The 13,988-nt window shown below is 37.3% G+C and overlaps 2 protein-coding genes across 2 annotated transcripts in view; both read left to right on the forward strand.

Moving 5' to 3' along the window:
- The window catches only part of Epac (Exchange protein directly activated by cAMP), a 226,735-nt gene that overhangs the window by 80,359 nt on the left and 132,388 nt on the right, over positions 1-13,988 (forward strand). The window lies entirely within an intron of this gene.
- Positions 1,471-11,615, forward strand: LOC135136602 (fibroin heavy chain-like). The gene is made up of 6 exons (XM_064065960.1): positions 1,471-1,554; positions 1,608-2,285; positions 4,151-4,189; positions 4,241-4,900; positions 10,766-10,822; positions 10,871-11,615. The coding sequence occupies exons 1-6, from the start codon at positions 1,543-1,545 to the stop codon at positions 11,498-11,500; spliced, it is 2,076 nt and encodes a 691-aa protein (XP_063922030.1). The 5' UTR covers positions 1,471-1,542; the 3' UTR covers positions 11,501-11,615.

The following is a 13,988-nucleotide window of genomic DNA, read 5'->3' on the forward strand; positions in this document are numbered from 1 at the left end:
TTTGCTATTAGGGTCCGCTACATAATTGCAAAATCCACATTTCCTTGGAAAAATGTAACATTTTAACCGTGTTTAAAATTTCTTGTTGTGAAAAGATGGCTATATGTATTAAGAAAAAAAAGGCAAAATATAAGCCCCGCCCACCCGCCCTATCCCAATTGTGATGATTTTTTTATTCGTCGTGAGCCAAGGGGGTGGAGCTTAATTGCAAAATCTTTATTTGTCTACAAAAAATAAAAAACATGTTTTTGAGTATCGTGTTGTTCAAAGAATACTGTGTACTGTGAAAAAACAAGCCAAAAATCCACCCATATCCATCGCAAGCTCCATTGTGATGTATGTTTCATACGTTGTCAGACTGAGGGGCGGAGCCTAATTGGAAAATTTACACTTTTCCAAAAAAATTTACCATTTTAGACATGTTTTACCTTTGTTGTTGTGACTACGCATTAAGAAAAAAGGGCAAAATATAAGCTCTTGTAGTTATAAATTATAATACCTAATCTTTTTTGAGATGAATAGTAATAAATCAATCAAATCAAAATGAAGGCAGCAACTAGAAAAATGTCACCTCTATTGCAGGGGATTTTCTTTCAAGTTGGCAGTATTGTACACTACCGCAATTTGGTTGAAAACCCAACGTCAACGGCAACGTCAGCGGCAAGTTTTATAAATCGGCCTTTAGTGGTTTACTGGTGATCATTAACTTTAACTGACCAATAAAATTGCTTCTTCAACAACTATTTTTTTAGAAAATAATTTTGTAAATCAGTAACGTTGATGATGTTTACGGTTATTACTTTTTAAATTAACGTGACAAATCTAACTCGGGAAGACAAAATTTCCGGCTATTTTCGTTCTGATTGTTAGATAATTTTATTTGTTCCTGTGTGCTAGTTCCATCTGCATTTGTACTGCATTGGTGCATTTATTAGTCGACTAGAGGATGAGCAAGTTGGCGGATGCACCAGAAACGTGCTCTGTTTTATTCATGCTTATTCACAATATCAATTTATTAAAGTTTCCAGAGTTAATTTTCGAACAGTTTCTAGACAAACGAGCTTTAAAAATTAAAGTTGTATTGTAATCGTATTATGAAATAATGGCTTAAATAAAATTGACACTTTTGTAGCACGAGATTTAATTGAGTATTTATAATTTTATGTAAATAGATAGATGTTGCGTACAGCCGCTGCCACTAAATCCACTAGTTCTAAATGGAAAGTTCAAATTAAAAAATAAATTACTCCGACCGTGAATTTTGATTGTAGGCTTAAAAACGTATCGCCCATGAAGCGGTCATTAAATTAATGTAGTGCAAGAATATTTACCTACAATAAATCAGATGTCGAAACATCTGAAAAATTGGTCAAATAATAACAACGAGAATACCATTAAAAATGATCTTTACCGAAACTGGTTGCGAGCCTCAATCCGGGGGGGACACACCCACCGTATTTGTCAATTTTTTCGATATAAAAGCAACCATTCGTCCCAGTCGCAGCATCATTTGCATTACCGCAATACACCCAACACACAAAAATGGCCGCTAAGGTAAACCACCCCGTACCACAAACCACAACCACCCTCTCAACCCCCTTTTGCAGATCATCGTCTTCTTCGCCGCTTTGGCCGCCGCCAACGCCGGTCTCTTGTCCGCCCCGGCCGTATCTACCTACGCCGCCGCCCCCGCCGTCTCTTACGCCGCTCCCGCCATCTCCACTTACGCCGCTCCCGCCGTCTCCTACGCTGCCCCCGCCGTAGCCGTCGCTAAGGCCGCTCCCGTCGCCACCTCCTACTCCTACACCGCTCAAGCTACCCCCGCCGTAGCCTACGCCGCTCCCGCCGTAGCCGCCGCTCCCGTAGCTGTAGCCCACGCCGCTCCCGCCGTGGCCGCCGTCAGATACGCCGCTCCCGCCATCCACGCCGCTCCCGTAGCCGCCGTCAGATACGCCGCCCCAGCCATCCACGCCGCTCCCGTAGCCGCCGTCGCTAGAGTCGCCGCTCCCGCCGTCTCTGTCCACCCAGCTCCCGCTCTCAGATACGCTGCCCCAGCCATCCACGCCGCCCCAGCCCTCCACGCCGCCCCAGCCATCGGCTACGCCGCTCCCGCCATCGGTGTAGCTCATGCCGCCCCAGCTATCGGTTACGCCGCCCCAGCTGTCGGTCTCGCCCATGGTTATGCTGGATATTCTGGACTCGCCACCGGTTATTCTGGACTCGCCCACGGTTATGCTGGTCTTTCTCATGGTTATGCTGCCGGTTTCGGTGCCGCCAAATACTTCTAAATGTTGATGACGTCGCAAGAGAAAAGTCAGTATAATATTGGCGGCACGTCTGGATTTTCGGGGTGCTTGTGTAATGCAAATGATAAATTTACTATACTTGTTTTTGTTGTACATAGTTTAAATAGTTGTTTTGTAGAGATGATGCTCACTGTTCATTTTTCTATTTATTTTTACACATGATATTGTACTGAGTTTTTGAATAAAATTCATATATTTTACCTAAAATCTTTGTAGTTTTTGTATTGCGAAACTTTATGTACGCGGTGTATGTTTCAGAGTTTGGTTATGCAAACCCTAATATCGTCTTATTTCTTCGACAGATGTTATCAAAAATTGTCGATGAATATTACCACATCAAACTATCACTGGAATTTATCAAAATTTGCCGCTCACCTTTATTGCAACCTTCACTGCCCTCCATAAACTGACATCAGGTCGTCAATCTGATTATAATTCATGTTCCGACAAGGCGGCAAAAGCAACGCCCACTTTGATGCAACAATTACTCCGTATTTTAGTGACAGCTACGAGCAAAAAGTTTTTATTAGTGAACCTAATCACGATTGCATTTAATTAGGCGACTAAACTGGAAACATCAAAGGCTTTCGATAAAAGCTATAATTAGTTTAGTGCCCGTACACAAAAAATCTGTGTTACATGTTGTTCGAAAGACAACAAAATTAGTGGCTTCCGCAAAAAAAATCATCGCACTATTTTTAGTTTGTCGGATTGAAAATTTGCTAAAATGTAATTTTAATTTCTCTTAAAAAAATACGCATGAAACCTCGGTCGGTTTTCCTATGGAGTCTGTGGAAATACTTACCTTGACAGTTCTTGTATGATTTTTCTAACTCGTCTACCGCCTCGTTAAAAACTTGAATTTGTTTGCGCAAGCTAGTTCAAGTACATAAATATTTTGCGTTATTTAACTTTCCTTACATCGTTTACTTCTTGAATTGTAGCTAAATATGATTCAGGTCTGTTTAGAATCACTCATTTCATTGGACTTTTTCCTTTCATGTTTTCCATTTCCATGCATCTATCGTTTATTATATTTCTATTGTAAATGATTTTGAGAATAGGTATATATTAAAAAAATAAATAAAAAATAACAACAATTGTATTGCATTTTTTTTTTGTAAACTGTAGGCCATGTGAAAAATTTTGTAAGGTTTTTTAATTTATTTCAATAAAAAGGTTATTCTACTTTTTTTAATCAATTATTATTATTATTATTTTAATATCATCTAAATATCCTCGACTTTAATATGCATATATTGTTACAATCTAGTTGAATGACTTTACCATTAATGGACAGGTGATGCAACAAGGAATGCCAAATAAAAAACATTAGTCATACAAAAAAGAAATTTTGCGTCTTAAACGTTATTCAAATATGCGTCAGGGTGTTCGAAAAAATTTTGGAAAATGTCTTTATTTTTGGGAAAGTGTGAAAAAAACAATACTGTGCAACATTCTGTTTTAGAAAAAGCCGTAAACCATATTTCATTGTCCATGTGGTATCTGGACGGTTAATATTTTTCTTAAACCGACGTGATCGTGTTGTTTTATAACGCACTTAACTATTTATAGATCCGTGCCAAAGACAGTCTTAATTAATCTACTCTGAGATCTATTACCCTAATTTGTGACATTTCACCCAGATCAACACCATTTATCCATTAAACAAACGAACCTAAAAATTGGTTAAATAATAAAAACGAGAATTCAACTATAAGTGATCTTTACTAAAACTGGTTAAAAGTCCCATTCAAAAGTGGTTGCAGCGACACACCCATGCGTATTTGTCAATTTTTTAGTATAAAAGCTAGCTCTTTCCACAAACCCAGTATCATTTGCAGTACAGCAATCATCAACCAACACACAAAATGGCAGCTAAGGTAACCAAAACCACCCCAATCTAATTCAACCCTTAATAATTTTTTCTGCAGTTCGTAGTATTCTTCGCCGCTCTGGCCGTCGCTAACGCTGGTCTCTTATCCGCCCCGGCCATCTCCACTTACGCCGCCGCCCCCGCCGTCTCTTACGCCGCTCCCGCCATCTCCACCTACGCCGCTCCAGCTATCTCCACTTACGCTGCCGCTCCCGCCGTCTCTTACGCCGCGCCCGCCGTATCCTACGCCGCTCCCGCCGTGTCCTACGCCGCCCCAGCCGTAGCCGTCGCTAAAGCCGCCCCAGTCGCCACTTCCTACTCCTACACCGCCCAGGCTACCCCTGCCGTGGCCTACGCCGCTCCCGCCGTAGCCGCCGCCCCTGTCGCTGCCGTAGCTAGGTATGCCGCCCCAGCTGTCAGGTACGCCGCTCCCGCCGTCCATGCCGTAGCTCCCGCTGTCAGCTACGCCGCTCCAGCTGTCAGATATGCCGCCCCAGCTGTCAGCTACGCCGCCCCAGCCGTCAGCGTTGCCCACGCCGCTCCCGCCCTTAGCTACGCCGCTCCCGCCGTAGGTCTCGGTTACTCCGGTTTGGCTGGTTATTCCGGTTTGGCTGGTTATTCTGGTTTGGCTGGTTATTCCGGTTTGGCTGGTTATTCCGGTTTGGCTGGTTATTCCGGTTTGGGATATGCCGGTTATGGCGGTTATGCCTCCGGTTATGCTTCCAAATATTTCTAAGTGTTGGATGACTACCGGTTGTAAATATTTGAAAATGTCTGCTGGAGCATTTTGTGTAAGGTTGTTGTTATTGCTTTGTACGAAATGTTGTACTGATTTTTTAAATTAAATTATTAAATTATTTAAATTATAATTCATAGTTGTTTGTTTTTCGGGTCATATTGGGTGACTTTTATTGGTGAAAGATGGGTCATTTCTCACGGCTGTGAGTAACGGGTTCACATCGCAATCGCAAAAGTGATGCTAGGATTGGAGCGTCATGAGCAATCACCATATTTACACACTCGTTGAATAATATAGCATTTTCTCACACTATTCTATTTTTTCAATATTACAACATTGAGTAATCCTTTGGATAAGTTGGAAAGGGAAGAAATACAAATAAATGCCTCTCAATCCATGCGTCTACGATATGCTTTCGGTTAGATAATTATCTAATTATAATTAGCAGAGCGGGTTCTTGGGGGTAAGGCGATGAACCTCGCGTCGGAGCAATTGACTTTCAGCGCTCTACGGTACAAAAGTTTTTTTTTTCCTTCAAATTCACAATAATAATGATAAGGATGAACTTGAAAAAATCTTTTGAAATTTTACTGTTTTATTTTTTATTCCTATTTACCCATGGTGTATTATTTTGGAAGCCGATGTAGATTTTTTTTTTTTAATTATTTCAAACAATTTTGGGGGACTTGTCAAAATAAGACTGATTTTGGCAAATGACCTTCTCTCTAAGAAAATATTTTTTTCTTAGAAGGATCTCATTTGCCAAAATCTGTCTTATCCTAGCAGGTACTAGCCCCGCCCACCCACCCTCTCTTTTCTTAGAAGGTATCTCATTAGGCAAAATCAATCTTATCTTAGCAGCTACTAGCCCCGCCCACCCATCCTCTCTTTTCTTAGAGGATATTTCATTTGGAAAAATCATTTTTATCTTATAAGGAACTAGCCCGCCCACCCGCCCTCTCTTTTCTTAGAGAATATCTGATTAGCCAAAATCAGTATTATCTTAGCCAGGTACTTAGCCCTCTAAGAAAATAAAGGGCTAGTACTTGCTAAAATAAGACTCATTTTGGAAAATGACATATTCTCTAAGAAAATAACGGGTGGGTGGGCGGGGCTAGTACTTGCTTAGATAAAACTGATTTTGGCAAATGACATACCCACTAAGAAAAGAGAGGGTGGGTGGGCGGGGCTAGTATCTACTAAGATAAGACTGAGTTTGGCAAATGAGATACCCTCTAAGAAAAGACATTTTCCAGACACCCGATATAAAAAGAATATTATATTTTTTAAGGATGTATGATTTTTTTTTCGAATAAAGGAAAGTCTTTTCTTCATCTATGCGATTCTCATTTATGTATGCTATTAATCTTCGGTTTTGAGAGTGCTTTCGACAATTATGAGCTTCTATACAATCGGACGAAACCGCAGCCTATACTACCGCTAACGATTAGGGGAAATCGTTGTTAGTAATGTGAAAATCTTTCTCTTCCGTCTGAAGACGGTACTATGTATCGAAACACGTATGTCAGTGTCTACAAATAAAATAATAGTAACTCTAAAGCAGAATTTTTTATTTGAGAGTAAATTTAAACTCGCCCAATTTTCATTTTTTTTTTAAGAAAGCAACACTGATTTAGGGATTGCAAAACATTTATCGAAATTGATTTATTCATCCTCTGAAGATGTAAAAAATTTGTTGTTAAAATATTTACAAATTTTTGATTTTTGGTTTAAGAGTTATGTACTTTAGAAAGATTTAGTGACTTAATGTTTGTGATGTTTTTGTCAGGTTGGCAGCTTATTTAACATTTTATGATGGCATACTTGATTGTCAAAGTGACATTAATGACAGCTGTGAATTGTCAACATGGATGCCAGTAATTCAGAATTGCCAACACAAAAAATTCCCCAAATGGAAAATAAAAAGCCACAAAAGGGTTCGTAATTCAGAAAAAACAAAAAAATTAAAAAAATGAGAAAATCTTGAAATGTTCTTTTTTCTTTATTTAGACAACATAAAACGGAAAACTTATCTCTATCGGGTTCTGCAGACTTCAGAAATAATGAAATTGTTGCAGATTGCATAATATTTAGTATCTGAAATTGACAGCACGTCAATTTTGAAATTGAAATTGTGGATATCGGTTTTCCACATGTAAGTGCTGAACTAAGTAATGAATTATTACATAATAAACAATTGGACGTTTATAGTTTCAAAAGCGATAGTGTTACAGTTTGAATTCAGATAATATCTATATATAGAGATTATAGACATTTAAAAATTCTAAAGACTCTAGAGATTCTAGAAATACTAACAATTGTGGAAATCTACTGATCCAAGAGATTCTGCGTACTTTAGGGATTATAAAGCTTCTATAAATTCCGGAGAAGCTAGGGATTCTAGAGATTCTATAAATTCAAGAGTTTCTAGACATTCAAGATTTTCCAGAGAATGCAGAAACTCAATAGATTCCAGAGAATCCAGATACTCTAAAGATCCCAGAGGTTCCCTAGATTAAAAAAAAAATCTAGAGTTTATAGAAATTCTAAAGATTCTAGAGATTTTAGGAATTATAAAGTTTCTAAAGATTCTCGAGATTCTGGAAATTCAAGAGATACCAGAAATTCCACAGATTCCAGAAAATCTATATATTTTAGGGATTTTTAAACTTCTAGGGATTCTACAGACATTTAAAGATTCCGGAGGTTCTAGAGACTCTTGAAATTTTAAAGATTCTAGCGATTCCACGGATTCAAGAGATTCAAAATAGTTTAGAGAATCCAAAAATTCCACAGATTCAAGCGATTTCATAGAGATTATAGAGATTATAGACATTTAAATGTTCTAAAGACTCTAGAGATTCCAGAAATACTAAAAATTGTAGAAATCTACTGATTCAAGAGATTCTGCGTATTTTAGGGATTATGAAGCTTCTATAAATTCCGGAGAAGCTAGGGATTCTAGAGACTCTATAAATTCAAGAGTTTCTAGATATACAAGATTTTCCAGAAATTGCAGAAATTCAATAGATTCCAGAGAATCCAGATACTCTAAAGATCCCAGAGGTTTCCTAGATTAAAAAAAATCTAGATTTTCTAGAAATTCTAAAGATTCTAGAGATTTTAAGAATTATAAAGTTTCTAAAGATTCTCGAGATTCTGGAAATTCAAGAGATACCAGAATTTCCAGAGACTCGAGATTCTAGATATCCTACAGACATTCTATATATTTTAGGGATTTTTAAACTTCTAGGGATTCTACAGACATTTAGAGATTCCGGAGGTTCTAGAGACTCTTGAAATGTTAGAGATTCTAGCGATTCCACGGATTCAAGAGATTCAAAATAGTTTAGAGAATCCAGAAATTCCACAGATTCAACAGATTTCATAGAGATGATAGAGATTATAGACATTTAAAAATTCTAAAGACTCTAGAGATTCTATAAATCCTAAAAATGTAGAAATCTACTGATCCAAGAGATTCTGCGTATTTTAGGGACTATAAAGCTTCTATAAATTCCGGAGAAGCTAGGGATTCTAAAGATTCTATAAATTCAAGAGTTTCTAGATATTCAAGATTTTCCAGAAACTGCAGAAATTCAATAGATTCCAGAGAATCCAGATACTCTAAAGATCCCAGAGGTTTCCCAGATTAAAAAAAAATCTAGAGTTTCTAGAAATTCTAAAGATTCTAGAGATTTTAAGAATTATAAAGTTTCTAAAGATTCTCGAGATTCTGGAAATTCAAGAGATGCCAGAAATTCCAGAGACTTTCGAGATCCTAGATATACTACAGACATTCTATATATTTTAGGGATTTTTAAACTTCTAGGGATTCTATAGACATTTAGAAATTCCGGAGGTTCTAGAGACTCTTGAAATTTTAAAGATTCTAGCGATTCCACGGATTCAAGAGATTCAAAAAAGTTTAGAGAATCCTGAAATTCCACAGATTCAAGAGATTTCATCGAGATTATAGAGATTATAGACATTTAAAAATTCTAAAGACTCTAGACATTCTAGAAATACTAAAAATTCTGACCTGACCTGTTTTTGACTTAATTTTGGGACCCCGTTTTGTCTTTTTTTGTATGGAAAATTTAAAACGATCTTGAGGTTCTAGCTATTTCTGTTTGGAAAGAATTTGAAAGTGTTTTGGAGCCTCCATAATAATTTAATTAAATTTGTTAGAGGATACGTCATTTGCCAAAATCAGTCTTAACAGATACTAGCCCCGCCCCCCGTCTTCTCTTTTCTTAGAGGGTATTTCATTTGGCAAAATCAGTTTTATCTGATAAGGAACTAGCCCCGCCCACCCACCCTCTCTTTTCTTAGAGAATATCTGATTAGCCAAAATTAGTCTTATCTTAGCAGGTACCTAGGGCGAATGGGGCCAGTACTTGTCAAAATAAGACTGATTTTGGCAAATGACCTACTCTCTAAGAAAATAACGGGTGGGTGGGCGGGGCTCCTATTTGCTAAGATAAAACTGATTTTGGCAAATGACATACCCGCTAAGAAAAGAGAGGGTGGGTGGGCGGGGCTAGTACCTACTAAGATAAGACTGAGTTTGGCAAATGAGATATCCTCTAAGTAAAGACATTTTCCAGACACCCGATATAAAAAGAGAATATTACATTTTTTAAGGATGTATTGATTTTTTTTTTTTGTAATAAAGGAAAGTCTTTTCTTCATTAATGTGATTCTCATTTATGTATGCTATTAATCTTCGGTTTTGAGAGTGCTTTCGACAATTATGACCTTCTATACAGTCAGACGAAACCGCAGCCGATACTACCGCCAACGATTAGGGGAAATCGTTGTTAGTAATGTGAAAATCTTTCTCTTCTGTCTGAAGACGGTACTATGTATCGAAACACGTATGTCAGTGTATACAAATAAAATAATATTAACTCTTATTCATCCTCTGAAGCTGTAAAATATTTTTATACATTTTTTATTTTTGATTTTAAAGTTATATATTTTAGAAACACTTAGTGACTTAAGGTTTGTGATTTTTTTTGTCACGTTGGCAGCCTATTTAACATTTTATGATGGCATACTTGATTGTCAAAGTGACATTAATGACAGCTGTGAACTGTCAGCATGGATGCCAGTAATTCAGAATTGCAAACACAAAAAATTTCCCAAATGGAAAATAAAAAGCCACAAAAGGGTTCGTAACTCAGAAAAAAAAAAAAAGAAAATAATAGAATCTTGAAATGTTCTTTTTTCTTTTTTCAGACAATATAAGACGGAAAACTTATCTCCATCGGGTTCTGCAGACTCCAGAAATAATGAAATTGTTGCAGATTGCATAATATTTAGTGTCTGAAATTGACAGAACGTCAATTTTGAAATTGAAATTGTGGATATCGGTTTTCCACATGTAAGCGCTGAACTAAGTAATGAATTATTACATAATAAACAATTGGACATTTATAGTTTTCATAATCGATAGTGTTACAGTTTGAATTGAGATAATATCCAATACAATGAAAGTTATTAATTTTAGAACAGTCTGTGTAACAAGTGTTTTAAAATTTTTTATACAAATTTTTAACAACAATCACTTAATTTTCACACATAATCTGCTAAATTTTCCAGACCTTTACCCAATCCCGTTGGTCCCAGTCGCCGCAATTTCTCAATCCCATTCTAATCAACACCATTATTTACTCTTACGCTGCCAAACCAAAAATTGATTAAATAATAACAACAAGAAATCCATTAGATATGATCTTTACTAAACCTGTTACGAGCCTACAAGTGGTTGCACCAGACACACCTACCACTCCAATATTTGTCAATTTTTCCAATATAAAAGCCTGACTTTCCTCAAAGTCAGCATCACTTCTTGCCTTACAACCAACACCACCACTAGCAACAATGGCCGCCAAGGTAACAAAACCCCCCATTAAACCCTCAACCCAACAAACTTTCTTGCAGATCGTAGTCTTCTTCGCCGCGTTAGCCGCCGCCAACGCCGGCCTCTTGTCCGCCCCGGCCGTCTCCACATACGCCGCCGCCCCCGCCTACTCCTCCATCTCCTCTTACGCCGCTCCCGCCATCTCCACTTACGCCGCCGCTCCCGCTGTCTCCTACGCCGCTCCTGCCGTCAGATACGCCGCTCCCGCGGTATCCTACGCCGCTCCCGCGGTCTCCTACGCCGCTCCTGCAGTCAGATACGCCGCTCCAGCCATCCACGCCGCTCCCGTAGCCGCCGTCGCTAGAGTCGCCGCCCCAGCGGTCTCCGTCCACCCCGCCCCAGCTGTCAGATACGCCGCCCCAGCTGTCAGCTATGCCGCTCCAGCTATTGGTGTCGCTCATGCCGCTCCAGCTATTAGCGTCGCTCATGCCGCCCCCGCTGTTAGCTACGCCGCTCCCGCCTACAGCGTAGCTCATGCCGCTCCAGCTGTCAGCTACGCTGCTCCAGCTGTTAGCTACGCCGCTCCCTCTTACGGGTACGCCGCCCCCGCCATTGGGCTCGCCCATGGGGCTGGTTTCGGTTACGCCGCCGGTTATGGTGCCGGTTATGGTGCCACTTACGGTGCCGCTTACGGTGCCAAGTATTTCTAAGTGTGTTGGGTGTTAAAACGAATGAAGTTTTTTGTTGGTTGTACATATTTTTTTTTGTAGAGTATTTTGTTCAGTTTTTGTTGTACTTGAACAGACTGTTGTACTGAGTTTTTAAATTAAATTTAATACAGAAAATATTTCAGTCTTTTATTGTGTTTGTTCCATTTTTTAAATTAATTGGAAAAACGGTCTAGGAATTTCCAAGAGATAATATTTTCCAATTATTACGTATATTTGTATTTCGTCGTCGGATATTCTTTTTAAATTAGATTACGGATAAAACGTCCAATATCCTTTTTGGAGATTTACCTCTGTTCTGCTAATGTTTTGTTAAGGAAATTTGAATATTTCTAATTTTGGTTAAGTTTGATGATTTTTCCGCAATTCTGTCCGGTAATTTTCTAACTGTAAATTTAAAATATTCCTCGAGACTCTCCCCTGTTATTTTTGCGTTACAAAAAAAGACAGCTCGTCATCTGCATGTATTTTTTTCTTTGAAGTCTTATTGCCATCTGCTTTGTGAGGCTTTGAAAAACTTGCTTGTAAAGCATAAACGAAGATAGTAATTTATAAAGAAATTTATTCTAATGAACTCTGGAAATATAAATTTGTTATTGCTCGGTTTGTTTACAGCGATGTGAATATTCCACAATTTCTGAGAAGCTCCTATTAAATATAAATAAATAGGGCTGTTTTTATCCAACCAAATATATAAATAGCGAATATTTTCAATTTTTTAATATAAATCGCGCAAGAAAAGTTATACAATTTAATGACGTTTTTTCAACACTTCACAAAAAATTTTTCATCGCGGTGAACTCCGATTTTCCTAATATTTATTTTATTACCAGTAAATATTTTGTTTTTGACTGCCAATCAATCACCCCTTCTTTTGATAGGTCGATAAAAGCAATCCGAATTTTTTCTGTTTGCGCGCAGCTCCGACCTGATTTTTTCTTTAAATCCGATTGCTTATTCAAAAAATTGGGCGAAATTGTTTCGACAGAACTTCCCTCGCTCCTGAAATACAATAAAACGTATCCAGCAGTCAGTTTTGCAATTCTTAATTTAATCAATAAAATAAATTGAGTCAGCCATTAATTTTTTTGAGACACCTGTATGGAATAATAAATCTCAAGTAGAGATTCTAGAAATTCAAAAGATTCTAGAGATTTTAGAGATAGTAAAGTTTCTAGAAATCTAATAATTCTAAAGATTCTATATATTTTAGGAATTAAAAAGGCTCTAGAGATTCTAAAAATTCAAGAAATTTCAGAAATTCCACAAATTCCACAGATACCAAAGATTAAAGAAATTTCAGAGATTTCAAAGATTCTAGCGATTTTAGGGATTCAAGAAATTCAAAATATTCCAAAGATCTCAAAATTCCAGAGATTCTAGATATTTAAAGATTCTAGAAATGTAGTGATTTTGGATATTGTATATATTTTAGGGATTACGAAGTTTCTAGTGTTTCCGGAAATGTTAGAGAATTTAGAGATTTTAGGAACTCTAAAGATTCTAGAGATTCAAGAATTTCAAGGGATTTCAGAGATTCCAACGATTTCAGAGATCCCGGAGCTTCTAGAGATTTTATAGATTAAAGAGTTTCTATAAACTTTAGAGATTATAAAGCTACTAGAGCTTTCGGAGAACCTAGAGTTTCTAGAAATTCTAGGGATTCTAGAAAATCTAGAAATTTCAAAATTCCAAAGAATTTAGACAGACTAAAGAGCCTAAGTAGTCTAAAAATCTAATGATTATAACGATTCTAGAGATTCTGGAGATTTAAAAAATTCAAGAGATTGAAGAAATGCAAGAATTTCAAGGGATTTCGGAGATTCCACAGATTTCCGAAATTCCAGAGATTATAGACGTTCTATAGATTTTAAAGATTCTGGAAATTCTAGAGGTACTAAAAATTCTAGAAATCTACCAATCGAAGAGATTCTGCGTATTTTAGGCATTATAAAGCTTCTATAAATCAAGAGTTTCTAGATATTCAAGATTTTCCAGAGATTGAAGAAATTCAATTGATTCCACAGAGAATCCAGATACTCTAAATATTCCAGAGGTTCCCAAGATTAAAAAAATAACAGAGTTTCTAGAAATTCTCAAGATTCTAGAGATTTTAGGACGCCATATCTACAATCCTAAAAACTCTAGAAATCTAATATTTCCAAAGATCCTATATATTTTAGGAATTATAAAGTTTCTAAAGATTCTCGAGATTCTGGAAATTTCAGAGATTCCAGAAATTCCACAGATTTTAGAGATTCCAGAGAATCTCAAGGTTCTAGACTATACTATAGATATTCCATATATTTTAGGGATTATTTAACTTCTAAGGACTCTACAGACATTTAGAGATTCCGGAGGTTCTAGGGACTCTTGAAATTTTAAAGATTCTAGCGATTCCACGAATTCAAGAGATTCAAAAAAGTTTAAAGAATCCTGAAATTCCACAGATTCAAGAGATTTCATAGAG

This window comes from Zophobas morio, unplaced genomic scaffold, assembly GCF_036711695.1.
Source record: "Zophobas morio isolate AGI-343-1 ecotype UQ-CSIRO unplaced genomic scaffold, CSIRO_AGI_Zmor_V1 ptg000026l, whole genome shotgun sequence".
NCBI lineage: Eukaryota > Metazoa > Arthropoda > Insecta > Coleoptera > Tenebrionidae > Zophobas > Zophobas morio.

Coding starts and splice junctions, on each gene's coding strand:
- LOC135136602 (XM_064065960.1), top strand. Junction 2,286..4,150: donor TCGGTGCCGCCAAATACTTC/TAAATGTTGATG, acceptor TATCATTTGCAG/TACAGCAATCATCAACCAAC. Junction 4,190..4,240: donor CACACAAAATGGCAGCTAAG/GTAACCAAAACC, acceptor TTTTTTCTGCAG/TTCGTAGTATTCTTCGCCGC.